The 25,865-nt window shown below is 39.2% G+C and overlaps 1 protein-coding gene across 2 annotated transcripts in view; it reads left to right on the top strand.

Annotated features, from left to right (window-relative positions):
• ARHGAP15 (Rho GTPase activating protein 15) overlaps positions 1 to 25,865 on the top strand; it is a 324,980-nt gene that overhangs the window by 43,332 nt on the left and 255,783 nt on the right. For both annotated transcript variants that reach the window (XM_041473491.1, XM_041473492.1), the window contains 4 exons: positions 6,431 to 6,505; positions 9,652 to 9,713; positions 10,994 to 11,081; positions 17,511 to 17,600. In XM_041473491.1, the coding sequence (XP_041329425.1) occupies positions 6,431 to 6,505; positions 9,652 to 9,713; positions 10,994 to 11,081; positions 17,511 to 17,600 (315 nt within the window). The remainder of the gene's footprint in view (positions 1 to 6,430; positions 6,506 to 9,651; positions 9,714 to 10,993; positions 11,082 to 17,510; positions 17,601 to 25,865) is intronic.

Here is a 25,865-nt window from a genome sequence, read left to right as displayed (position 1 = left end):
TTGAATTTAGAGCAGCCCTAGGATTTCTTGAACACATATGGGTGGTAAGGACCTTTTGTAGCTGTCTCTTCTTCTACATAGGCTTTTGGCACTTCTCCTACTCCTGAAAATGCTAAAAATGAAGCCAACTACATCAGCTGGGACTCCCTCAAAGCAAGGATCAATTGGACAAATTTCAAAGGCCATTTGAGTGACTAGAGAGGAACAAAAGGGCTCCCACTCCAGGGAAAAATCTGCTCCTGGGAAACAGCAAGCCATTAATGGAGAAAAGTACTAGGGAAGGCTAATTCTTGGACTGAAATATTAGCTTAAACTGGATACCTCAAATTTAGAACACCCCTCCAGTAATTTGGGGAAAGAAGGCAACATAGTTTCAAACAGACTCTGCTTGGTAATCAAACTCGTGATTAATGATTCTCTGATCACAGAGAATGAGCTCATCTCAACACTGAGCTGAAATTTAAACTAGGATCTGAGTAATTATTTTGCTCTTCTTTCATGAATGAAGATAAATGGAGATACTCCCCCAGCAGAGGCACCGTGGTGCTCGTCTACAGCAAGTCCTGAAGCCAGGGAGCAGCACGCCCACGTGGTTATATTGCCTTGATAAAAAATACCCACCTTCACAGGCTCGGATACAAAGGAGGACCCTCGCAGTGTGGGAAAGGTCTATAGGATTCTGATTTATAAGGGAGCAAGAGGTCAAGGGAAGCAAAACCATTATCATTATTTTCAGAGGCTCTGGAGAAGTGAGCTGAGTGTAGAGGGCAGTGTGCTCAAAGGGAGGCACGCAGGGCGAAGGCAGCACAATCCTGCTTGCTGCTTTTTCTCTTCCCCCCGCCGATTTCAGGCTGCAGAATCTGCTGAGAGTATGTCATATGTAACGTAGGCCTGTGAGGACTGTGAAGTGGTTTTCTTATTAAATGATGCATGGAGAGATTATCTGGTCTGTAGCCAGCGCACAAAAGCTCCATCCATGCAAGTTCCTATTCCTGAGCAAAGCGTTCGGTCACCTGCGTGGTAATGAGTTTTCAGGAGCCTGGGGATGAAGGGTGAGGAGCAAATCTGAGCTGGTGGGGGCAGGACTGAAACTGTGTTTTGTGTCTCTCTCCTGCAAGCCTTGCAAAAAAGGCATGGAAACCTAATATCATATTATACTATCTTTAGTCTCATTACCTTTTTTTCCTGAAGAAACCTCTTTGAGACAAGGAAGGGGAAAAAAAAAAAACCATAAACCTTGTGGTTCTAATGTAATCCTCAGGAGGATGGTATTAGGAGGGCTCCAGAGCAAGGCAGGAATGCCAGTGGCTGTGGGCAGGGAGCCCACTGGGACATGGAGCTTTCCCCAGGGCTGGAAGGGGTCTTTTACTGAGAAATGGCACAGCTCGAATGCACTGGGAGCATCTGCAGCAGTGTGGGGGATAATGGGAGAATTCATGCTGTTTCTTGACATCCTCTACTTCTTGATAATGGACAAAAATTCCTTACACCTTCCACTACCTCAGGTTGCTCCAAGTCCTGTCCAGCCTGGCCTTGGACACTTCCAGGGGTGGGGCAGCCACAACTTCTCTGGGTGCCCAGTGCCAGGGCCTCATCACCCTTGGGTGCGGGAAGGATTTCTTCCTGACCTATAATCTAAACCTGCCCTCTGTCACTTTGAAGGCTCTCACAATTTTCGTGTCATGAAATGCCCTTGAAAATGACAAAGGGGCATCTCTGAGTAGGGAGGCCTGTGGGATTTCCTCAGTGCCTTTCACAGTTGACATGAAATCATATCAAAACTCAGCTGTTTCCAGATAATTTCTGTAGATAACGATGGACTTGCCATACTGCCCAAGGAGTCACTTTGAGCATGGCAGTGAGTGAAATGTTACAGGATTCTCCTTGCCCTTGCCATTGCATAGGTGTCTTTCAAGGCACTTGGCCATTAAGAAATGCTACAATACATTTCTGTTAAGTTTTGTTATCTAAGCGATTATGAGCTGTCACTGCAGTTTGGGAGTGACTGGGAACGAAATGACCACAGACGTCACTAAATCAGGTGTCACCCCTCCTTCTCTGTTAAGGGAATGGTTTCCACAAAAGTTTATGTGACTAGTTTGTACTTTTATTGCAAAACTTTCAAGCTGCCACCAGTAAGTTCGATCCTGTAAAGAATGGAGTGTTCTGGCTCTGATCCAGAAAAACACTTAAGGCCACTGCAGAGTGCTTTGCTGGATTGGGTCCAGAGCAGACCATCGGGCAGCAGTAGGGCTCAACAGTAGGGGATTTCTCTCTTTTTTTGGTTATTTATAAAGGAATCTCCTCATACATGGTTGCAGTGTCGGCAGGATGAAACAAAACAACAGTTAGAGCCCTGAAAAGAAAGGTCAAACCATGAACAGCATGAAGGGGTTTTGGTAGAAATCTATCAAACCCTCCATGAGAACCATCTCCTTGGCAGAGCAATACTGTGAATGATGGAGAAAAACAGCAGGTAGATGCCAGTTGAGGGTTTCCCATCCAAAGCAGGGCTCTGTTGGACCAGGTGCTGCTTGTTTGAGAAAACCAGTTTTCCCAGGCTACTTGTAGGTGGTGTTTGTGGATAAATAATCTGTGGTGAATAACTCACTTGACAATCTTGAAAGCCACCTAGAAAGGTCATACAATTTTCTTAATTACTTAGGGATACAAGTGAATTCAGAATGACATTTCAGGAAATAATTAATTGTCTGTGCTTTGCACTGGAGCAGCATTTTGAGTAATGCTGGTTGGTTATGTTAGGTTTGGTTGAAATCAAAAAGAAGTCTGCTGCTTCTCATAGACAAGATGAATTAGGTTAGAAATATGCCTGTAATGGGAAATAAAAAAAAATAAATGGATCCTCCAAGTTTCTTTTTAAATCAGTGCCACACTGTGTGAAGAGAGTAGCGCTGACTTAGCCATGATGAATCCCCAGAAAAAAGAGGGAGAATTTAAAGAACAAACGGGAGCACAGAGAGAAATTAAATGAAACATCAGGTTGCTGTGTTTTACCTCCCTGTTCAAACAGCAGCTGTCAGATGGTTGTCCCTTCACACCGGGGTACCAGGCACACGGAGTGGAGGCTTTGCCTTTGTGGGAAGGATGATGACGGATTAGTGCTTAGATGCTGAAATAACTCTGGTAGGAGATGGATCCCCTTTAGCTAAGGGAAGGGGGGGGCAGCTCAGGCTGAATTTAACAAAACCAGACTTGCCCACAGACTTGCCAGCTCTCACAGAGTGGATTTTTAGTGCTGCAGGTGACATTGTTGCTGACTGAAGAATGTTCATCAAATCAGAAAACTGCTGATAAGCTGCCTTTCCCAAAAAGGGATCTCACGAGCTTCTCCTGTAAATCTCTGCCTTTCATCGTACCCTGGGAGGTGAGGTAGAGGACTTGTGACAGATATTATTTAGGTTTTTCTTTAGTTTATTATGGTAATCGAAGGGAGCAATGGAGGAAAAAAACCCTCAACCCCTCTCCTTTATGCTCTATCTGTTAAAAGCTGAATGAAAGAATGAAAATAACAGAGCCTACACCTCCCTTTGAATACTTTGGTACTTCATTGAAAATTGTGATTATATTGAAACATGGCCATCTTGACTGCTGTCACCCAGGTTCTACTGAAAACATTTTAACTTTCAGCTGGATTTATCTTAAGGGAAGTGATGCAACTAACCCATTCACTGGTATTTGTAAAATAAATTTGAGACCAAATTTCCATCAGCCCTGCTGGAAATTTATCAAATCAGTCTAAAAGAATATATTTCCTCTGATGATACTCTTTCTTTTTTGCAAGTAGTTTTGATTAATTTTCTTTCAAGTTCTATTTCTAAACCAAAAGGCTAGTAGAAAAGAGTAAGAACTTTATTAAGTTTCCATTAATTCCACTTGTGAACAAAATATTTGGAGTCTTTTTCCAGAAGAGCTGGATCTTGGCTTACATAATTGTGGATTTTGGTTGTATAATTGTAATTAGGTTCAGACTTTGGAGCTTGAAGACTTTCTTTGCATGAGATTGCACATTAGTGGGCTACCAAAAAGAAACACCTTTCTAGCAAAAGTATCAATTAAATAATTGTGTAAGAGGTTTACTCTTTCCTTGCCTTCATGCAGTTTTCCCTAACGTTTCTTCATTGCATACACAAAGAGGTTTCTTAAAGGACATAATACCATCCACACCTGGAATTTTATTTTCCTTAGTTGTTTCATATTTCCGGGAAATCTTGACTAGTGTCCTTTAATTGCGCCACCCCAATAATTTGCTAGGCCTACAAAAAGAGGACTTTTTACTCATTTCTTCATTCTGTTGTGAATGGATTTAGGATAAATTCTCTGGATAAATTCTTTTTTACCAAGTATCAAACGTGAGCATTTCTTTTGCAAATGCTCTGATCGCCAAACCAGAGAGTGGCCGAGAGCTCAGCTCGGTGCTCCACACTTCACAAAGTTTCACACAGGGCCCCCAACAGCCACGTGGGGCTCCTGGAGAGAGCAGCTGAATGTTAAAGCAGGCACTGGGGAGTGGTGGTGTGCCTTGTTATTTAATTTGGATGAGTGGAGAATATATTTGAGAAGTCATCGCCAGGCAATGCGCTCTGTTGTGTGTTAAGGAATAATTAGGATGTGGGGGATCTGGGCAAGAAAGAGTTCCTGTGATCTAGACCTGAATAGTTTAGCTATATGTCTCAGGCACTATAGAACCTTCAGAGTTGTCTAACAGTAAAGATAAAGAAAAAGATAAATGGAATTAATTTATTTTGAATTTATATACATGTCTCTGCCTGCATTAATATTAAGCTCCGTCCAAAATCTAAATAGAAGGACTGTAATCTTAGAAGTTCTCTCAATAGCATCAGCAAATCATTCTTGTTTACCCTACATGCTAATAAAACAGGAACATGACACTCCTGAAAACAAGATTGCAAAATACAGAAAATGTGGTCTGACATTTTTTTTCTCCCCAAAGGAGGGACTGCCACTAACTAAAGTATTTCTTATGAAAGCTCGATTGCTTAAGATGCAGAATATTAAGAGAGAAAAACACTTTAGGACACAGCCATGTCACCAGCTGTTACTCACCCTTAATGAAATTGTTAAGTGATATTCTTCATAAATAGGTCAGAGAAACTTTTGAATTGTGAAGAATGTTTTATCTCTTTCTTTGAAATGTTTGTATTAAATTTAGAACTGGTAATTCATTAAGCTCATTAGCTCTGACTAGGAGAGTAGAGCAATATCTAGGATATAGATTTCAAGGCTTAAAAACCTTAGTGCTTACAAATAAACATGAAAGCAATGTGTGGAGAAAAAATATGGGATCATAATATGTTTAACTGTTTTTTGAGCGTGGCCCTCTGGATTAATTAAGAACATTTTCTATATTCAGACACTTGAATATAAACAGAATACATTATGACTTTTGGTTAACTCTCTTTTAATAGGGGAAAAGAGAATGCATTATGATGAATACAGCGGAAACTAGTTGAGACTATATTTTGTTGTTTGCTTTGTGGCTTTGGCTAAAAGAGGAAATAATCACTGAATTTTACAGGATCTCAGCTCATAATTATATATTTTTTGATTGATACCGAATTTAAGCAGTAAAAGTTTTATGTGTGTATATGTATGTAATCTGTGTGTATATATATATGTGCACACATACACTTGCACACGCTTTTGAGTGATCTGTTCTTTGTTGCAGATTTTCAAGGAAGTAAAATGCTATTGAGCTCTGCCAAATGCTTGATTTGTGAAGTAACTTTTATTTTGTTTTAATAGTTTCTGGTATAAAGCAATAATTTTTCAGAATTAAGTCACAGTTGATTACATTGTCTTCCTCAAAGAAGAGGTAGAATTGGAGGAAATCAAGGACTCAGTATTTGGGAGCAATTGTAGAGTCAGAGTCCAGTATTGCTGTAACCTTTCAATCATGGAGACTTTAAGAAACAGCCTTTAAAGCAGTTTAAACTTGCTGGATTTTTTGTGCTTGTGCCCAATTGTTTTCTGGTTTCTTCATTGACTTGCTTTTTGTGGCCTTCAAGTTAAAATCAGCAGTTTTCCTATTTCTTTGAAATGGGTTTAAGAGCACCTAAGCAGTTAAACCATTTTTGAGGTTCCTAATGAGGAAAAAAAAAAACCAAAAAAACAACAAACCCATGTTTTAGGTTATTGTCATCAGCTGATTAATTTTTAGGCAAATTTGCTGATGTGACATCACAAAGAAACACATTTATACCAGAGTTTTATGCCAGAGTATATCAGCTGTACATTTTAAATACCCAGGGCTCAGAGAAACACCAGAAAGAAACCCCAAACCTCCACCCAATGCATGCTGTGTGTGCCCTGTAATTAAATGTGTGGGTCCACCTTTACCTGCATGTGTTTGAATCCTGTCTGAACGCAAATATTTCTTCTTCTTTTTCAGCTGAACCGTCACAGAAGAAATCTTTCCCAACACAACTTGACGTTTACAGACATCATCAGTGCCCAGGACCCCACGGTAAGGAATTGCTCTGTGGAGCTGATAAATCACTCTGGTTATTTATTGATAATGTATATTTTGCACTTGTTTTACTAAAGAATGAATACGTGAGGATTTGGATGCCTCAAGATGTTAAGGGATGTGAGGGACTTTGATTAATCAATAAAAAGAATAATTTTAGAAGGTGCAAAGTCATTTATATGGCTTGACTTTGCTGTTGATTCTGTTGTACTTGACTGAGGTTTCATCTGTGTTAATATTTGGCATAAAGGAATGTGATGAAGTCTTTGTCCTCTCTTTGCCCTTATTAAGGTGTTTTTAATATTATTATTCATTTGTATGAGAAATATTATAATGAAATTAAAAACAATAAATTCTTGACATTAGAAGAATCTAGGGGGAATGAGAAACAGATGTTTTTCTGCTAAAATAAAATGAATATGCAAATACAGATTAATTGATTAATTAAAGAAAGTTTGGTATCAGCAGTACTGTTACTTACACAAACTTTTCAGGATTAGGTACATTCAGAAGGTTTGAATTCTACTCAAGAAAATTATAAAACCTGTATGTGACACAGTGATAATTATGTTTCCTTATAGTTTCTAACAATATTAGCCCATGACAATGAGAGTCTTTTTTTATTTCTTATTTAGAAACTCAAATATTTACACTATGTACTCTCATCTGTACTATTCTTCTAAAAACAATTTAAAAACAAATCCACACAAACTCCACAAAATAATTCCATTTTCCTATTTCTATGCTAATTCTTCAGGGCATTTGGGTCATTTTATCAACCTTCCACATGTTGAAAGGGTGCAGGAAGGGCAGCAGCTCAACAAGAGATGATGATATTTATTGAGACAGAAACAGAATGTATCATTAGGATATATCTGGAATTATTTTCAATTCAATATCATCCATTTGCAGAAGTATTGCAAGTTGATCCTGAGCTGTCCTAGAAGTGTTTTCTTGGGGAAAAAAAAGTAGCGTAGAAAAGGGGATATTAACAGATGTTAAGGAGAGTGCAGCACCCCCCAAAAAATTATAAAAATATTGGGGTCATTCTAGATATATTTTTATTTGACTTTGTGGTAGTTTTTTTCATAATTCCATGCCTGCCCTTTATATTAATTACAGAGAAAACTGTGCAAGTTATCAATTAGAGGAGACCATGCTAATTTTAAGTATGGCACCTGTACTAATTCAATTAAAGCAATGTATGTGAAAGGAGTTTTCTTAGCACTGAGAGGGCTCATGTTAACTGCAGCTCTTGTAGTTTTTTACTGTTCAATTTTGAGCCATTTAATTTATAGCAAATGGTGGATTTGAGCTATGTAATTTAAGTCAGGATATTTTATATACCCAATATTTGTTGGTGGATTTGATATCTTAGCTGAAGACAATTATAAGGAAAATATGGCTGAGCAGCAACATTTTCATCTGGAAGCACATCCAGTTCTTAACTTCCCAAGATTGACAACAAAGGTGATTCAGATCTGATGTTGAAAAGTAATATTTTCCTTTAGTCCTGAATTGGTTAAGATAGCAGTTTGGGAAAGTGGTTGGTAAACTTTGAAAATGTGAGATTTGGGGTCTGATTCAGAGAAGCAATCAACAACTTGAATGGTTAGCCAATGCTCCTCCCAGTTTCTATTTCCAGATGGATAGAAATATTAAAAAGAATAACTTTTCTCATACCATGTTTGGCATCTCTGGCCCTGGCCAATGACCAGAAGTTTTATACCACAAAAAAGAAGGGTTAGAAGGGGAAGAAAAATATCGAAAATATAACCTAAGGGGAGAAAAAAAATGGAGAAGTAGGTGGAGATGAGGATTAAACCTTATTTTAGCTCTGCTAGTTCACCCATCCATCACTAGATAAATAGTGACATAACTCTACACAATAATCCCTGCACACTTTCTCTCTGGGTTTTCTGTGGTAATGATATGCATGACAGGAATTTACATGAGATAAGTACAAATTACAGACAAAGCACAGGCTGATCCTCCTGTACCCGTTTGAAAATGTCATTTAAATCACTGTCCAAGGGACTACAGGCCTTTCCACAGGTACAAACAGATATCTACACAGTACATCTGTCTTTACATGTTGTGTATCAACCACAGCCAAAATCTGAGGAAATTGTGAAACATACTACACTGTTAAAATAATGCTGTTTTGTACAGTCAAAATAGCAGACATGTTTGATTTAAAAATCCTTATATTGCCTCTTAAAGCATGTTTTATTGCTATTTAATGGCTTTGCAGACAGCAAAATTCTATTGAAATTGTTATGAAATTGCCTTGTGATGCAATTTACTACAAAGACCGTGTGGAGTTTCTAATATCCAAGTCGGGCACTGGCTCAGTAGTGTTTGAAAGCAAAACCAGACTTGCTCTTAATCACAATTTTGTTTCTTTTTCCCATTACTGACACAGTTGAGACATCCTTAATTGATGAGACCTGATGAGATGGAAGTTTGTTGTGTTTGGCTGAAAAACAGTCATCTTGCTTTGTTTGGGTTTTAACTTTTAAATATAAATTTATATAGACAAGAATAACCCCTATCCCAGCTAAAAAATGGGATATTTCAGCTGATCAACGAGCCAAGGGTCTGCAAGGGGGTCTGGCTTAAGGAAGGTGTTCAGAGAGGTGTAAGAGCATGAACTGAAATTTAAAAAAATAAAAATAAAAAATCAAGCCTAGGTCTTGCTTCTAATACACCAAAACTCAAGCACAGTGTAGTGTGCTGTGTCCCTCACAGCTAGCAATGAAACACAATATATAAAATTATATTTTAACATAATTTACCTGCAATGCATTTAAAGTCCTCTTTTACTCATAGCTAGAAGCTTTGCCCACACTTACATAAATTCATTCTAAATAAATTGAACAAAATAAAGTAAAATAAAACTTTATTGGATCTTTATTGTGGTTAATTTTGTGCAGTAGTTGACTTTAAGTGTTGTTTGAATATTGTTTGCAAATATTCAAAAGAATGGAACATATCAGAAAAAAAAGGTGATTAAACTGATAATTAGTGGTAAGATCCCCCACACTAGACAATCTGGATGCAGACTCCTGTGCATGTATTAAGTGGTTTTATTCAGCTCAAGAAATAATATGGTTATGACCTTCCTTTCTCCTTTCTTGCAGGTAGTGGCGAAGGAAGGATATCTTCTAAAAGCAAAAATAGCAGATGGTGGCAAGAAATTAAGGTATCACATGGGAGTGTGACAGAGCCAAAGGGGATCCAAGGGAACTGGAGAGGGACTTTGGACAAGGGACTGGAATGACAGGAAAAGGGGGAATCGCTTCAAACTGACAGAGAGCAGGGTCAGACGGGATATTAGGAAGAAATTCTTGCCTGTGAGGGAGGTGAGGCCCTGGCACAGGTTGCCCAGAGAAGCTTTGGATGCCCCATTCTATCCATAACTGGGGTGATTTGGTATAAATTGGTACTGGATTTAGGATGTATTCCAGAATATATTACCATTGAGTTCCTTGGTAATCCATATTCATCCAGCCTATCCAACTCATAGGAAAGTTTGTTTAAATCTGCACATAGCACACTTGACCACTTAAACCTTTGTGCACCTACAACACCTCTTTTAAATGGAAAGAAAAAACACAGAAAAATAATGAAGATCTGAAGTGGTGCATAGCAATAGACAACTCCTATTCACCATGTGAAGCAGGTCAATAGTGGGTTTATGAGTTTTCCTGTAAATATCAGATGTTATGACCCCTAAATTCAAAAGTTAAACTTGAGCTGTTGATCTAATAATATCTTTTTATCAGATCAGATTTATGGTTATGTAGTGGTTTGAAACCTGTTATAGATAACATATATAATAGCATTTTCCTCTGAGTTGAATATTATGTTTTTCCCTATCAGGGGTCATTCTTTCACATGTCCATGTGTATTTTTACTTCTCCCTAGCCCCAGCAGTTTGTCAGCTCTCTAGGGCTGTGTCGTGAACTCCTGATATTTAATGGTTACTCAAACCTTGCTCAGATCTTGTTCTTATCTTCCTTACACTTGTGTAAACTTTTAATTTAGGGAAAGGAGACAGCATTTGGGACCTTTCAAAATAGACCTGTTAATGAGCTCTCTGTAGTCAGATCAACATTTTTCCTTCTCAGTTTTATTTTAAGTATTAGGTACCAGAAGGGCACCAGCTATTTCAGAGTCCTCTTCTTGTGAACTTTGAGCATGTGTGAATAATCCCACTGTTTTCATTTGACACCATGGCAAAAAAGAAACACAAATGGGCTTCAAAATGTGAATGAGGAGAAAGAAGCCCTTCAAGTTTTGATAGGTTACATTTTGGGCATGATTAGGGTGGTGCAATTCCATCAATGTTGATGGAAGTTTGTTGACAATGTTGACTAGACCATTTTTGTTTCTGATATATATGTATATATATTAATATGTATTATGTTTTAATAATTAAAAGCCAAGTTTACAAATGAAATGTCTTTTACCTCCTGCAAGGAAAAATTGGTCCACCTCCTGGATTGTTCTTACTGCTCGGAAAATGGAATTCTACAAAGAGTCCAAGCAGCCGGCGATGGCCAACCTGGTAGGCAATCAACCATCCGATATCCCCAGTCTCCTGGCAACTGTTATTTCAATATAAAAAAGTTTGGCGTTTACAGAAGACAAATTTAGACTGAGCTGGCAACTTCAAAGGTTTGAAAGCAGCTGAAGGAAAATGTCTTGATAGACTCTTAATCAGATGTAGTGTATGTGAAGAAATAGGACACAGCGTGTCCTTTATTAAGAGGTGCATTTTGAGAGTAATTGCAAAGTGAGACAAATGGTGAGTGACTACCCAGTAATGTGAGGTAACACTTTAAATTAAGGTGCCACTTATAAATGCTTTATTCTTATTTATGAAAATGATCACTAAATGCAGCTACTTCCTCAAATAATGTATTATAAAGTATGTTATAAAATGCATTAGTAATAAATGCTGAACAGATGATGCGATGAGAATCTGTTGCAAAGGATATTGTGAGGCGTAAATTGTATTAAACCATGCATGTGCATCTTTAATACATGAATTTAAGTTGTTATCTACCATGCTATAAAGTGGTTTATACATTAATAAATAATAATAAATTATTTATAAGCGGCACCTTAATATAGGGTGTTACCAAAGCAGAAAACATTATAAGTTAGCAAAGTGATTTTTTATCGCAGTATAAATGTGACATCCACCATATCCCGCTAACCTTCCTGAATATTTCTACGACTCCATCTAATGCAGCTAATGCAATTTCTGTAGCCTGTAGTTACTACAAAGTGAAATTTGCAGTACCTTTTTATTGTGCCCCAAGGAAAGGCCACCAATCTCCGTGTGGGGACAAGTGACAGCTCTGCTGTGTGAGCGGTCCCCTCGGTGCTGGGCACAGCCAAACCTCAGCGTGGGCAGCAGAAGGGAAATTTGGTGGCTCTGTGACACTGTGGGCAGTGAAGGGACAGGTTTGACAAAGCCCTGTTGTGAAAGGCTCTCAAGGCCTGATCGAACCTGCCAAATCTCATTGGCTTGATGGGTGGCTGCAAAGGTGCTCTCTTTGGCAGGAGTCACAAACAATAAGTTATTTTTCCCTGTGGCAGGTGATGCAAACCATTCTTCTATAAATCCTAGATCTATCAATGCCACCTGTCATAAAATCAGCCTTGAAGAGCACCTTTTCATGCCTTACATTTTTTGAGCTTTGTAGAAAAAGAACCCCAGAACTAAGATATGAAACAATACAAATAAATAAAGGGTCAAATCTGACACTTTCTGCTTTTGTTTGTGCTAGTCCAGCTGGAACATACAACTTCTCTGCAGCCATGAAAATAGAAAAGCTTGAATTATTATTTATTTCAGTTTCACCTGTTTTTCTTGAAGTTGATTTTTATGTTATTAAGAAAAAGTAAATTATAAGAATAGTTCTAAGTTCACCTTAGACATTTTTCTAAGTGACTTACATCTCTATCTGCTACCTCTTCCCTCCCTTTGCAAGTCATTACCCAAATTTCAGGAAATAAATGAACTGGTGGTAATTTAACACACAGGAGGCTTGATTTTCCTCTGAGACTCCTCAACAGGGTTAAAATCCCTATTAGCTCTTTAGAGATTTGGATATGAAACTAGACTGCTTGGAGAATGGGGTTTTTGGCCCAGATCTCAAACAGTTTAACCAAAAATTGGTGGTGGGTTATGAAACGGGACCTTCTGAGAGGTCAGTCCCTTTCCCTGAAGCCTCAGTCACCACCAGTGCTCATTTCATCAGTGAGATAAAATCTCCTGTGTTAGGAAGAAAACAGACATATTGAACTTGTATTTTTCTCATTATGGGGAGGGCAAAAAAATATATTTTTTTGGTTTATTCCATGCTAGATTTAAACATTGGGGCTGTGAAATCAATGTTCACTAGCTGAGAAAAATCTGTTGAAGTTATATTTTCTGTCTGTTGCATAAAACTTAAATGCAACAGTAAATAAACAAATTGGGTAAAGCTTGAAAACAACAAGAGCTGTCAGTGTTCATAATCTTATAACTCAATTTCCTAAACTCAAATTTTGCATGTCAAAAAAAGCTAAACTGCCATGCTTATCTCATCTGATAAAGTAAATGCAGTACTTATTTCCTTTGTAAGCCACTTAACCAGATATAATTTTAATACTGGAAAGGGACTAATACAAAAAAAAAAAAGAAAAAAGATTCATTAGAAGCCATTTGTTTACTGATTTTATTTTATTTTTCCAGTTTTTGTTTACTTTGGAAAAGGGGGAGCTCCACCATTAATTAAATAATGTAAGAGAAGCTATGTTCATCCACAATAGTGTGAATTATAACAAAGCATTTTTATTGTTAGCAGGAAAATGATGTGACTTAGCAAGAAGATTAAAGTTCCTTTGTATTCTAAAGATATTAATTCATTAATTATTAATTATTAAATACTGTACTTTGAGCAAAATTTTGGACTAAGACAGCATCATTAAAAGAGGAATGATACCTCACACAACAAAGGCAGCAGGAGAGAGGGAAATGAGAGCACATCTAATACCTCTTTTCATGACAGTGGGACTAAATAGCATTTAGAGGTGATCTAAAACTCTATTTGTCTAAATCTTTACTAATGTTTTAATCAAAGAACTGGCAATATCTAAAAGGTTTTGCTGTTCCTGTGTATGACTTTAAGTGCAGGACTCACTGTGGCAACTTTGCTCTTGCTTTGCATGGAGAGAGAGGACTGGGATCCATTGCTTTGCATTCTGGTGAAGTTGGTGACAAAATCTGGAGTTATTGGAAGTAATAGAGCACAGCAATTAAAGCACACAGAGGAGAGATTCAGAAAATGAGATTGTTTACAAATACTACTGAAAATGCAAGTTTGCATCCCATGTAGCTAAATCATTAACTTTTGCTGCTGCCTTGATTTTTTTTTTTTTTTTTCGGTGGTCCTGGCTTTAGTACACTTTTTTTTTCGTTGTTTGTTTGTTTTTTTAACGATTCTTATGAATTTGACTAGCTCTTTATTTTAAATTAAGGACACTGTGATCTAAATGAATCACAGCTCCATTCTTCCTTACCAGCATTTAATTCTATCATCAATTGGTCTTTCTGACCAAGAAAATGTAGTCAGTTTATTCCCTCAGATAGTTTATTCAACAGAGGTTATTTTAACCTCAGGTTATTAGCCCATCTGCAAAGTAATTTAGTGAGTGAAAATGCTGCTGAAATCCATATTCATGTTTAGGAAGATTTCATCTTAGCAGACACTTGTATCAATTTACAGCATAACCCCCTGCAACAACATTGATATAACATAATTGCTCTGACTGCAGAGCACAAAGCAAGGACATGAGAGCTCAGGCTTCCCAGTCACCTTAACTTGCTCTCTCCCAGAGTCTCTGGGTGTTGCATAACCTGGGAAGCCAACTCTGCAACAGGGAAATGTTTAGGCCAAAATGAATTTCCTTGTACATTTTCCGGAGTTCTGATGGATTTCAGTGGGTGCTCTCCAGGTGTGCAGCAGAAGAATGATGGGCAGTTTCAGGCTCAGTGGCTCTGAAAAGGGAGCTGGGGGTGCTCAGCCTGAGGAAAAGGGGACTCAGGGGTGACCTTACCACTCTCTACAATTCCTGAAAGGTGCCTGTGCTCAGCTGGGGCTGGGCTCTTTCTCCAGGCAGCACTGACACAACCAGAGGACACAGACTCAGGCTGCATCAAGGGAAATACAGGTTGGATACTAGGAAAAAGGTTTTCATAGAAAGAGTGATAAAGTTCTGGAATGGCTGCCCAGGGAGGTGGTGCTGTCACCATGCCTGGGGGTGTTTAACAAAGCCTGGATGTGGCACTGGGGGCCAGGGCTCAGTTGAGGTGTTGGGGCTGGGTTGGTCTGGATGATCTTGAGGGTCTCTTCCAACCTGGTCATTCTGTGAATTCTGTGAATGATTTAGCATGAAGTTTTCATCAGAAGCTTCACATTTTATGCCATACTGATGAGTTCTTAGACACATTGTGGTCAAAACTGATACATTCTCCAAAGGATAAGTTTTCATAGAATCATAGAGTTTGGGTTGGAAGGGACCTTAAAGATCATTTTGTTCCACTCCCCTGCTGTGGGGAGGGAAACCTTCCACTAGACCAGGTTGCTCAATTCATATTTATTTTCCCCAGAGAAAGAGACTGACCCAAATAATTATTACACATAGCAGAAGCCTGTTCATCTTCCCCACACCACAATCCTGCATCCCATCGTTTCTGGAGAGGGACATGCACATGCTTGTACTTTTCTTCTGCTTATTACAAAATCAGAGCTGTAAACAAACTCCAGAGTACTGCCACAGCAGCAAAATTACACTGTGTGTTCACTGGGTGCACAGAAGGGTCCAGCTTTTGCTGTTGCATATATTTTTGTACAATAATAGAAATTAGGGATACTACTAAGTTCACTATTCCATCTTCCTGCAACACCTCTCTAGACTTTTCATTGTTTTTTCTCCCTTCAGTGTTCCAGTTTTCCTGAGGAAAATATTCTGTAGCCCAGTAATGTTCACTATCAAAAAACTATTTTTTGTTTCTTTGTCTGCATGTTAATCTCTTCTTTTAATCTCATAATGTGTTTCCAAAATTTCACAACTCTTTCTGCTGGTGGAATACAGCTGCCCCTCTTTGTGAAAGTATTTTCCAACTCAAACTATCCATGTGGGTAATCTTTTTTTTTCAAAGAAAGCAAGATTGCCCACTTTGAGAAGACTGTCTTGTGTGTTCCTGATGAGTTGCAGATCTGCCTGTGTGGTGCAGATCTGGGCATTGCATGGAGTCCTGGAGGTGATCTAAGCCTCATAGCCCTATTTATAAAAGTGTTGGAATATTGAGAACTCATTCATTTCCTCCACGGTTTGAATATTCATTTGCATTTATATATCAGTGCTTTGTTTTTTTTTCCCAACTTCGTAATTTTTGCCATGCAAATATTAGCTGACTAAATTTCCCAACATTTTTTTGCAAAATTAAGTCTCAATGCTGCAGTTTTGATCTGCTATTAAAAAATTGGGAAGACTAAGCTCTTGTCAGAGGCCAGGCAGGAAATTTGAGGCAAAGGTGGGGAAAAAGAAATCCAAGTTCTTTTCTTCCAGTGGTTTAACCACAAGAACATCCTTCTGTTTTGAAGAGTATATTTCTTCTATTAAAAAAATTAATAATAATAAGAAGAAAGGAACAAAGGCACACAGGACTGTCAGTTTCAGTGGAGCTTAACCATTGTGGTTTTATGGTTTGGCAAATGGAGAATATAATTACAATCCCAGTACTGAAAACTTCCAGACACTACGCCTGCAAATCACTTGACCAGGATCTCTTTGCTTCTTTTAACCTAAATAGGTTCTCTTCCTCCCATCTCAAAGGCATCCCAGAGAACACACATATTTTAGCCTTTAATAACAACATCAGAGAAATTCAGTGAGTAGTTTTTGGAAAGCTGAATCTGTGGCTGGTGCTGGACAGGCCACTCTTAAATCTATAAAGTCTGTTTTCTGTATCACTAATGACATTTTTAGGGTAACTATGGCTTAAGAGCAGCAGAGAAAACAGTTGCATCAAGCTGATGAATTAAATTATGTGGATATCACTCCATCACCTACCCAAAAGGCAGTTAGTGGTGCTTTTTACTTTAACAGTAGTATTTTTACTGTTGAGTAGAATGTGCAGCAACCCAATCTACAAAGCCTACACTGAACTACACGGGTTTGCCAGAACTGCTGCACAGGCAGAGTCCCTGGAGAAGAAGCTTCGATGGCAAATGAGGATTATTGTGCTTTACACCAACTCCCAGCAACGTAAATGATACAGGCAAACAAATCTGCTCTTTGAATTCCTTGCATCCATACGGAGGAGCAGGGGAGGCAGAGCTGTGTCACTCCAGGATGCGTGGACTGACACTGAGAAGTATCAGCCCTTGTGCTGAGCTCTTTCTGGGTGTCACACATGCCCTCGAAGCCTTTTCTTCTTTTTTTAGGAGCAAGAAATGATAATTTGTTTGGAGAAAGGAGATAGCTTGAATTAGAGATACGATGTGTGTTCTTGTCCAATTTCTGTCCTTTCCAGTTGCATCAGTTTAAATTTGCATTTGGAAAACCCACAAAATTTTTTCCTTTAAACTCAATGACTCTTCAAGAGGTTTGGCAAAGTAAGCATTGAAAATAGCTGGTCCATGTGTCTGCATTTGTGTTTTGATCTACTATATGTTACACCAGACTGTTTTTTAAACCATTTAATTGTTTTAAAGATTATGTTCTAATATAAGAACCTTGTTTCTGAACACAGACACCCCAAGAGTGGTTATTTAACAATACCAGGGTATATAATGAGCTCTTTTCAGTAATATCAGCAGCTGTTCTACAACAACCTGTCACTTTAACTTGATCTATTCTTGTTTTATCTGATAACTGTCCCCATTTGTGAGATGTCAGGCCATATTCATGTCGATTTTTTTTTTTTCCTTTCCAGAAGCCGGGATATAAACCTGAGTGTGTGGATTTGTGTGGTGCTCGCATTGAGTGGACCTCAGAGAAATCCAGCAGAAAGAATGTCTTTCAGGTAAGAGGCAAAGCATTCCATTGCTCATTTAAGTCTGAACTCTGTGAAGAGGTAGGCTTTATTTCCTTGGTTTTAATAACTAGATCCTGATTTAATGCAGCATTTTTCTTACCAGTAAAGGAGTGTAACACTTTATCCAGCATCGGTTTACTATTTTTCTAAGAGAAGGATTTCTGATGACTGTGTCTCCTAAACACTTGAGAACCTGTTGATTTATTGATTAATGCTCTATATTCAATTTGTTTTTAAAACTTAGTAGGTAATTGCTTTGGGTTCAGGCCTAGAATCTTGACCTAGAGGACTTCCATAAACACAACTTCTTCAAACTGCTTATACAAGCACGGCTCCAGCGCAGTGCGGTTTCTCTGTTTATTTTTATTGCTGCTCAGGGTCCTCAGACAGTGATGACCCAGGTTCACTCCTGCAAGGGGAGGGGAGGATTTTAAAAGCTTGCCTCTGTCAGGCCCAACAGAGAGGGACATGTATTTCTCACAGGACTATTCTTCATTGATGGAAAATAATATTATTTAATTCCTTCGTCCAAATCCCATTGAATTGAAAGGGAGGATCAAGGCCCAAGAAGATGAAAGGAGGGGAAAAGCATTACTGCAAGGTTAACATTCCAGGATCTAGGGGCTAAAATAGTTTATTGCAACATCTTCAGGTTTTGGACATAATCCAGCTCCCATGAATATCAGTAGAAAGGATTTGTTGTCTTTTTCACTAAATGTTGCATCAAGCCACATCAAAATATTATTCTCTATGAGCCAAGTTGTTTCCCAGAGTTCTAACATTTAAAATGTTTAACAATACAAACAATAAAGTGGGGAGAGATGCAGAAGGGAACATGTCAGGGTCAAGATCCTGTTAGTTACCAGAGAGTCCTTTGGCATCATGACCAATGAAACATGCTGGAGGAACCAACTGTGTCTGGGTCTGGGATGGAAGGAAAAAAAAAAACCACTACACATAAAAAAAACCCCTAAGGGCCTCTACATGGCTCCTTAAAAAGAAATCTCTTTGGGTCAACTGGGTGTTACAGAGGTTTTTTCAAGGTTTATTTTTCTAGACATCTTTCTAAAGCACATGCAATATTTAGAAATGTTCCTCTTTTCTGAGACAGCGAGACTTATGCTTCTATACCCCCCACATCTTTCAGGTTGTCTTGAGACAACACTTGGGGCTTTGTCATTTCCTAGGTATTTTTAGAATAAATATTTTGGTTTTTGCTGTCAATCTTCAGCTTTTTCACTTGGAATGTGATTAAGTATAACCTTAGCCTTCACTCCTGTAACCCCCTGAGCACACTGACAGGTCTTCTGAGCTTCTAGGGTTTATTTCTCATTTTGCAATAAGCAAAATTCCTGTTTGGAAACGCGTTTCGGGGCAGTGATTCATTTGAGCTAATACATTTCCAAAGTAAAGACAAACGAAGCTCTGTTATTGATTTACCAAACTGGTGCTATGAAGGCTCTGCAATGCATTTTCTTCTCACTTCTGTTTGTGTGAGGTGTAACTGAATCAGAATAATGTGAGAAAGGAAACTCATGCACTACTGTTTGAACCCATTAAAATGTGTCTTCATCAAGCCAATAAGTGAGTGGGAGAGACATTAAGAAGTAAAAGCATGGGAGGAAGGACATATGTTAAGACACATTTTGAAGAGGGATGGAGCATTGTTTAGACAGAGAGCTACAAGAAGATTGTGCCAGATGGTAAGAGCGAAAGAGGAGAAGGCTTTGGCACCAGTAGTGGTGACATTTTGGGAAAGGAAGGGACTGAACAAGACTGGTGCTACATGAGCAGATAGAGTGGGAAGGGGACTGGAGAGGGAGTGAGGATTTGTGAGATAGTCTGGAGGGAATCCAAGGCCAGTTCGAAAGCAGAGAGGTCAGTTTGTACCTGGGAGCTGAATATTTCAGGAAACACTTCTGATCTACTTATTCCCCGTGGGTGGGAATAAAATTGATAGTGTGTGTCTACTTATTCATAGGTTTGTTCAAATGAAAACATCATGGGTGGCTTCCTTTAATGCTTTCTTTCTTTTTTCTTTTTTTTTTTTTTTTTGCAATCTAAATATAGATGCATTGCATTGCTATTTGATTAAATACATTAGCTGCTTAACTCTGAAATGATCAGAAATAAGTATAATTATATCTTCAAAGCCCAACAAAACATAATTGGTGTTTTGTTTCATTACCTTCTAATAAAACCTTCTTTTCTCATTCAGTGGTTGCTTTGTGCTAATGTATTACATGAGGAGTAGGTGCAGAATTCTGAGTTTGATTTAGTCAGGGTACTCAATTTGAGTTCATGAATTATAGATCATAAATGGGAAAAGACTATTGAAATTTTGGGTTGAAGAAAAAGAAGGAAATCTTGGATTTAAAATCTAAGCAGATGACAGTAAATGGATAGCAGCAAGAAGATGGAGCATAGGAGTATCATAAAGAAAAACTAATTGGAAATGTGATCGATGCAGGGAGAAAAAAAAAGGGAACTGCAAGTGAATGATATTCAGGCAGGAAGATTTGGGTTTCTGGTCTTGATCATGTTTTCAGCAGTGTTACTCCTCTCATTTTAATTGAGCTACTCCCTTTTTAACAGGATAAGTCTGATCTGTCTCACACTATCCAATTTGTGCATGCAATCTATTTCTGTTCTTGATGAACACATTATGTAGGGGTATTTTTTTTCCCTCAACAGTAACTGGAAATATGCACATCTCATAGACTATAACCTCCTGGTTTCCTTTCATTTATCTTATTGATGGTGTAGCTGGCACCAAGGAAAAGACCTGGTTAGAAACAGCTTCCCATGGTGTGGGGTAAGGCAGCAGTTTTCAGTGAGACACGGTGCTGTTTGTTCTTGCTGGCTGAGTGATGTGATGCACTAGGTCTTCATCGGAGGAGTGCTGAATAAAAGAAGATTTATGTTTAAATCACATGCTTTAAATATTTCTGCTAAGTGCTAGTTTGCTCTTTGGTGTTTAGCCTGAAATTTAAAGCACTGAGGATTAAAAGGATTACAACATAATCTTAAATAATCCTAAGTGTCATTTACAGAGAGATGGTTGTAATAACTAAATAAAACCATGTTAAGGGATGGCAGTGTTGTCAGTCAGCAACTGGAACAGAAACAGCGCCTGTGTCACTTTGTTGTTCTCCTCTTGCCTTTTTTTGACTTAGTTTGATATTGGGTAGGTGTGTTTTGATGTGAGTTATCAAAAAAGAAAATAACTTAATGGGCTGCTTTTCAGTCAGTGTTGATATGGTGTTTGAAACACCAGTAACTAGGTTAATTTGCAGATTTTTTTTCCAATATTCCGCATTTCCTACTTTTAGTAAACTTTTCAACTGGGTCTTATTCTTCTCCCTGTTTTACTCAATCTCTAAGTCAAACAGCCTTTTAATTTGAAATTCAGCCCAGACTCCATGGAAGATGTGCTCTTGACCTCTGGATTTTTAATTCTGGGGGTTCATTAGCACAAAGTCCTGTGGTTGTACACTATTGCCTTGAAGAGGTTTTGGGAGGTTTCTCTCAGATAATTCAAAAAAGAAGAGGAAATCTAGAAGAGAGGTGAAAAGCACAAAAAAGGTCGCGAGCAGCATATTTATAAATCGATGAAGCTGCTTTGTTCTCTTAATAGCACCGTTCATTTAACTAACAGGAAATTTTTGGTTTCTTTAGTCATAATTTTACCCTGTTCACAAAGTTCACTTTTAGGAAGGTTTCATATGAGGAATTTCTGGAGTTCTGTGGCTGGGCTCTTGCCACAGATGTGGTGTGATACCGTTTTTTGTTTCAATGCACCGCAGCTGTAAGGGGTTACTCAATCCTACACAAGTAAGAGTATTTTACAAATAGAGAAAGCTGCATAAGACCTACAGTGTTCCACCAGTGAGACAGCTGAATGTACAACTGCACCTATGTGTAATATGAAAGAATTTATCTTGCAGCTGTTTCATATATAATAACATTTATGGCGTTGATCCTGGGTAACTCCCTTGTCCTTGAAGCTCTCCAGCTTTGTCCAAGCGAGTAATCTGAATGATAAGCTATTTTGTTCTACATACTACAGGATCAGGATAGTGTCTGGATGCCTCCCAGGAATGGTTTACGTCGCTGCTTTTTGCCATGGGAGGGATCATTTTTATTTCCACGGTCTCTCTAGAGTAAGCACTGAGAGCGCGACGTGGAGGGGCTTGGGTTGGGATTGGTATTTGGGTTTCTTCGTGTGTTTTTGCACATAAATGCTGCACAGAGGAGGGAAATCTAAAAAAGCCACCTTGCAGGCTTGTGGTGGTCCTTATCAGCAGCTGGAGCCTGTTCCCACCCAAAACCTATCCCGGAGTTAGTCCCATTTCCTGAGCCTTGATTTCACCTCCCAGTTATGCAGGACCCTTTGCTGGCTTTGAATCTTCTATGCATTTGATGGACCTCTTGTGATCTTAAAACACCACTTTGTCCACTTTTGGACCTCACTGCTGTGGATGAGGTTTAATTTTTATCCCAGAGACCTGAATATGTTGTTGCCTAATTAAAAGACTTGGCCACATCACAGTCATTAGGTGGTGTCAGAAAGAGGTTCTTTAAATAACTAACTTAAAATTAGGTTTTTTTTGAAAAACACAAAACCAAGAAATGGTTTTCAAAAGAAGTGTGACCAACAGTTTGAGGGTGGTGCCCCACTTTGAGCACTTGGAGTTCCAGGACAAAGGGACAATTCCAAGAAATGGTCTTCAAAAGAAGTGTGACCAACAGTTTGAGGGAGGTGGGACCCTCACTTTGAGCACCTGGACTTCCAGGACAAAGGGACATTGTTTCCCACTGCCAGAGGGCAGGTTTAGATGGGATATTGGGAAAGAATTCTTCCCTGTGAGGGTGGAGAGGTCCTGATACAGGCTGCTCAGGGAAGTTGTGGCTGCCCCATCCCTGAAAGTATCCAAGGCCAGGTTGGGTGGGGCTTGGAGTGGAAGATGTCCCTGCCCATGGAATGAGACCAGTTAAGGTCCCTTCCAATCCAAACCATTCTCTGATTTTACATAAGTACTCTTTTTATTGTTGTAAGTGGGAGATCTTGAACACAGCAATGTGGAACAGCCTCACAATTGTGGTTCTAGCTCTCTCTTCTAACTGGCTTGTAAATGACCTTACTGGCAAAGCTCCTGCCAAAATATTCAGTAGAACCAGTAATCAGTATTCAGTAATCAATGAATGCAGATAATCTTCTGACTTCTCCACATGTCTACTATTTTCTGTTGTAACCTAAATCAAACAAAACCCATGAATGATTTTTTTTTTCATGTATTCAGTTGTCCTTTTCTTAATTTCTTTCATTTTGAACATCTTGTAAGTTTTAATGTATTTTTTTGGTGATCAAAACAGAAGAGTGAGAGTACATACTGGAAGAGGAAAACCAGCTTTGATTGTGAGGAAAGTTTTGCAGGAAATAGAAAATTTCACACAATACGCATTTTAAACTTTACAAAATTAAGAAGTCACTTTGGCTTCTAAAGACTTTAATATGATATTTTAAGGTGATGATGAGGAGAGACCTTTAGATATCCTTGGTGATTTTATTTATTGTCATTTAATTTATTTTTTATCTATGGGAAAGGCAGATTTAACAGTAACCACCTGTGTTGACAGTAGCTGCTCTTGGGACCCAAGGAGGTGTTCCTGGTTAGTAAAGAGCACAACAGGCAGAAAAATCAGCTGAGAAAGGAAAAGATCCTTATCTAATTGAGAATAAGCAAGAGCCTGTAACTGGAGCACTCTGGAATATACAGTTCCACCCTTGTTTCAGAAGTATTGGGTGAGAAATGGTCAGACTTTTCTCGCCAGTGTCTCCCTCTTCACTCTGATTTTACTCATTTTAGCCCAAAGAACATATGGAAAATGAACTGGAATTCAGATTGCTCAGACTTTGGCTTCGTTTGCATAGGAAACCTTAACAAAAATGAAAAAAGCTTTTCTGTAACATATACCAAAATATTTCAATCTTTTGATATTTCAATATTCAAGCTATAATCAATTTGGAAATAGAAAAGTAATCAACAGGAGGGCACTCGACTGACAGCACTGCACATTTAAAAAGTTTGGGAAACTGAGTCTTCAATCTCTGTAATGGAATTTCAAGGAACTTCTCTATCAGTTTAACCTCTCTAACGGAATTTCAAGGATTTCAAGGAACAGCAACTTTATTCATGAAAAGAACAAACCAAGCAGTTAAGTTAGAGGTGCCACAAAATTATAGTTAATCTGTTTCTCTCCCTTGCTGAGTCTGCTTTGGGGTAAAACAAACCCTTCAGTTATGCCTTGTGTATTTTGTGGCTACAGTAGCAGAACATTAATATTTTGTTGTTATCATTATTAAAAGAAGAAAATTGAAATCCTAATTATCACTTTTTTAATGATGTGAAAAAGTTGTTGCTTTTCAGCAATAGTGAGGTCCACTCCTGATAAGCAATATTTTGTTATAGTTGGCTTCATGAAATAAGATTCAAAATTCTCAAAAAAGCTTTGGTTGATTTGAATCTAAATATAATCTTACCTAGGCAGGTACTTTTTTTTTTTTTTTTTCCTCCATTATTGTCCTGAAAAGAATTTGAGGAAAAAAAAATATCTTGAGAAGTGTAACTTCAACAACTCCTGGAGGTCTTGGAAAGGCTTGAAAACCTGGCTGGAGCAGAAGCTGCCCTTAGCAGGGTGCTGTGGTGCTGCTGTCTGTGCACTGCACATCACCTCTGTGTGGTACCCACTGCAGGCCATGGCTTCCCTAAATGCTGGAGAACTCCAAAATCCAATTGAAAAGCCTAATTTTCCATGAAACTGAGCTGATTTTAAAAACTCATGATCTGTATTCCCCCAGTCTGACATTATGTGTCTGTAGAAGTCTGTCTGCTGAAACTCATGGTTATAATAGCTCACTGTGCTTTTTAAGAGCCCTTCTTTTGGCAAATCCAAGTGCTGATACGTGAGTGCCTGTGATAGGTAGGAGTGCCTGTGTGTGCTCATACACATGTGCTTCTCAAGAAATTATCTGAATCACTTAGCCTGTGACAGCCACGCTTGCAGCTTTCACCAGTGCAGATGTTATTTGTCCATCAGAAAAGAAAATATTTATTTCAAGCCACAGGCATTTTCTGTGCTGCAGGAATAAAACATAGCAGCAGTTAATGCTTAATGTGCGTGTGACATAATTTTGTCAGGGACAGAAGCACGGCTGAGCACAAGGACCTGGACAAATCTGTGAGAGCAGAGGAAGCACCTTGTGCCTTGGAAAACGCCGACCCCACATGAGAAAGCAACCCGGGCAGCGTGACAAAAGAGCAGCTTATTTTTTCCCTTTTTTTTAAATTTTTTTTTTTTTTTGGCCGAATTCACAGAGGGTTGTGCAGTTGGGGAGGGAAGGAGGGGGCTCGAGCGATGTTATTTTGTTTTGCAGCTGAAGGAGCGAGCGGCGCTTTGCAGCTCCCGCATGCGAAATGGGGCTGCAGCCTCTGCTGCATTATTCATAAACATATTGCTGCCATCTCGTGGGCAGCGCACGGGCGGGCAGGGATGCAGGCAGGGATGCGCCAGGGGATGAGGGGAGTGGATGTGGGCAGGGGATGCAGACACTGATGGTGGGCAGGGATATGAACAGCGATGCGGGCATTGGATGTGGACAGGGAAGGTGGGCAGGGATGCAGGCAGGGAATGCACCAGGGGATGAGGGCAGGGGATGCAGGCAGGGATGTGAACAGTGGTGCTGGCAGGGAAGATGGGCAGGGCATGCAGACAGTGGAAGTGGGGAGGGATGCAAGCAATGGAAGTGGGCGGTGGATGTGGGTAGGAATGTGGACAGGGAAGGTGGGCAGGGATGTGAACAGCTATAAGGGCAGTGTATGTGGGCAATGGATGTGGGCACTGGATGCAGGTAGGGATGTGGGCAGTGATGTGGGCACTGGATGTGGGCAGTGATGTGGGCAGTGGATGCAGGCAGGGATGTGAACAGTGATGTGGGCACTGGATGCAGGCAGGGATGTGAACAGTGATGTGGGCAGTGGATGCAGGCAGGGATGTGAACAGTGATGAGGGCAGTGGATGTGAACAGGGATGCAGCCAACGGAGGCAGCCAGGGCTGCCCAGTCTCTGCCCGGTGCCACCAAGGCTCTCCTTTTCCCCATGGACACATCCTGCAGGGCACTCTGGTGACACTGAGCATTTTAAAAACATCTTTCAGCCAAAGTTGGTGCCTGGTTGAGTAACTCAGACCAG

Source organism: Pyrgilauda ruficollis, unplaced genomic scaffold (genome assembly GCF_017590135.1).
Source record: "Pyrgilauda ruficollis isolate IOZ18807 unplaced genomic scaffold, ASM1759013v1 scaffold3, whole genome shotgun sequence".
Classification (NCBI taxonomy): domain Eukaryota; kingdom Metazoa; phylum Chordata; class Aves; order Passeriformes; family Passeridae; genus Pyrgilauda; species Pyrgilauda ruficollis.
Note: the sequence above shows the minus strand (reverse complement) of the source record. Positions and strands in the feature narration are given on the sequence as shown.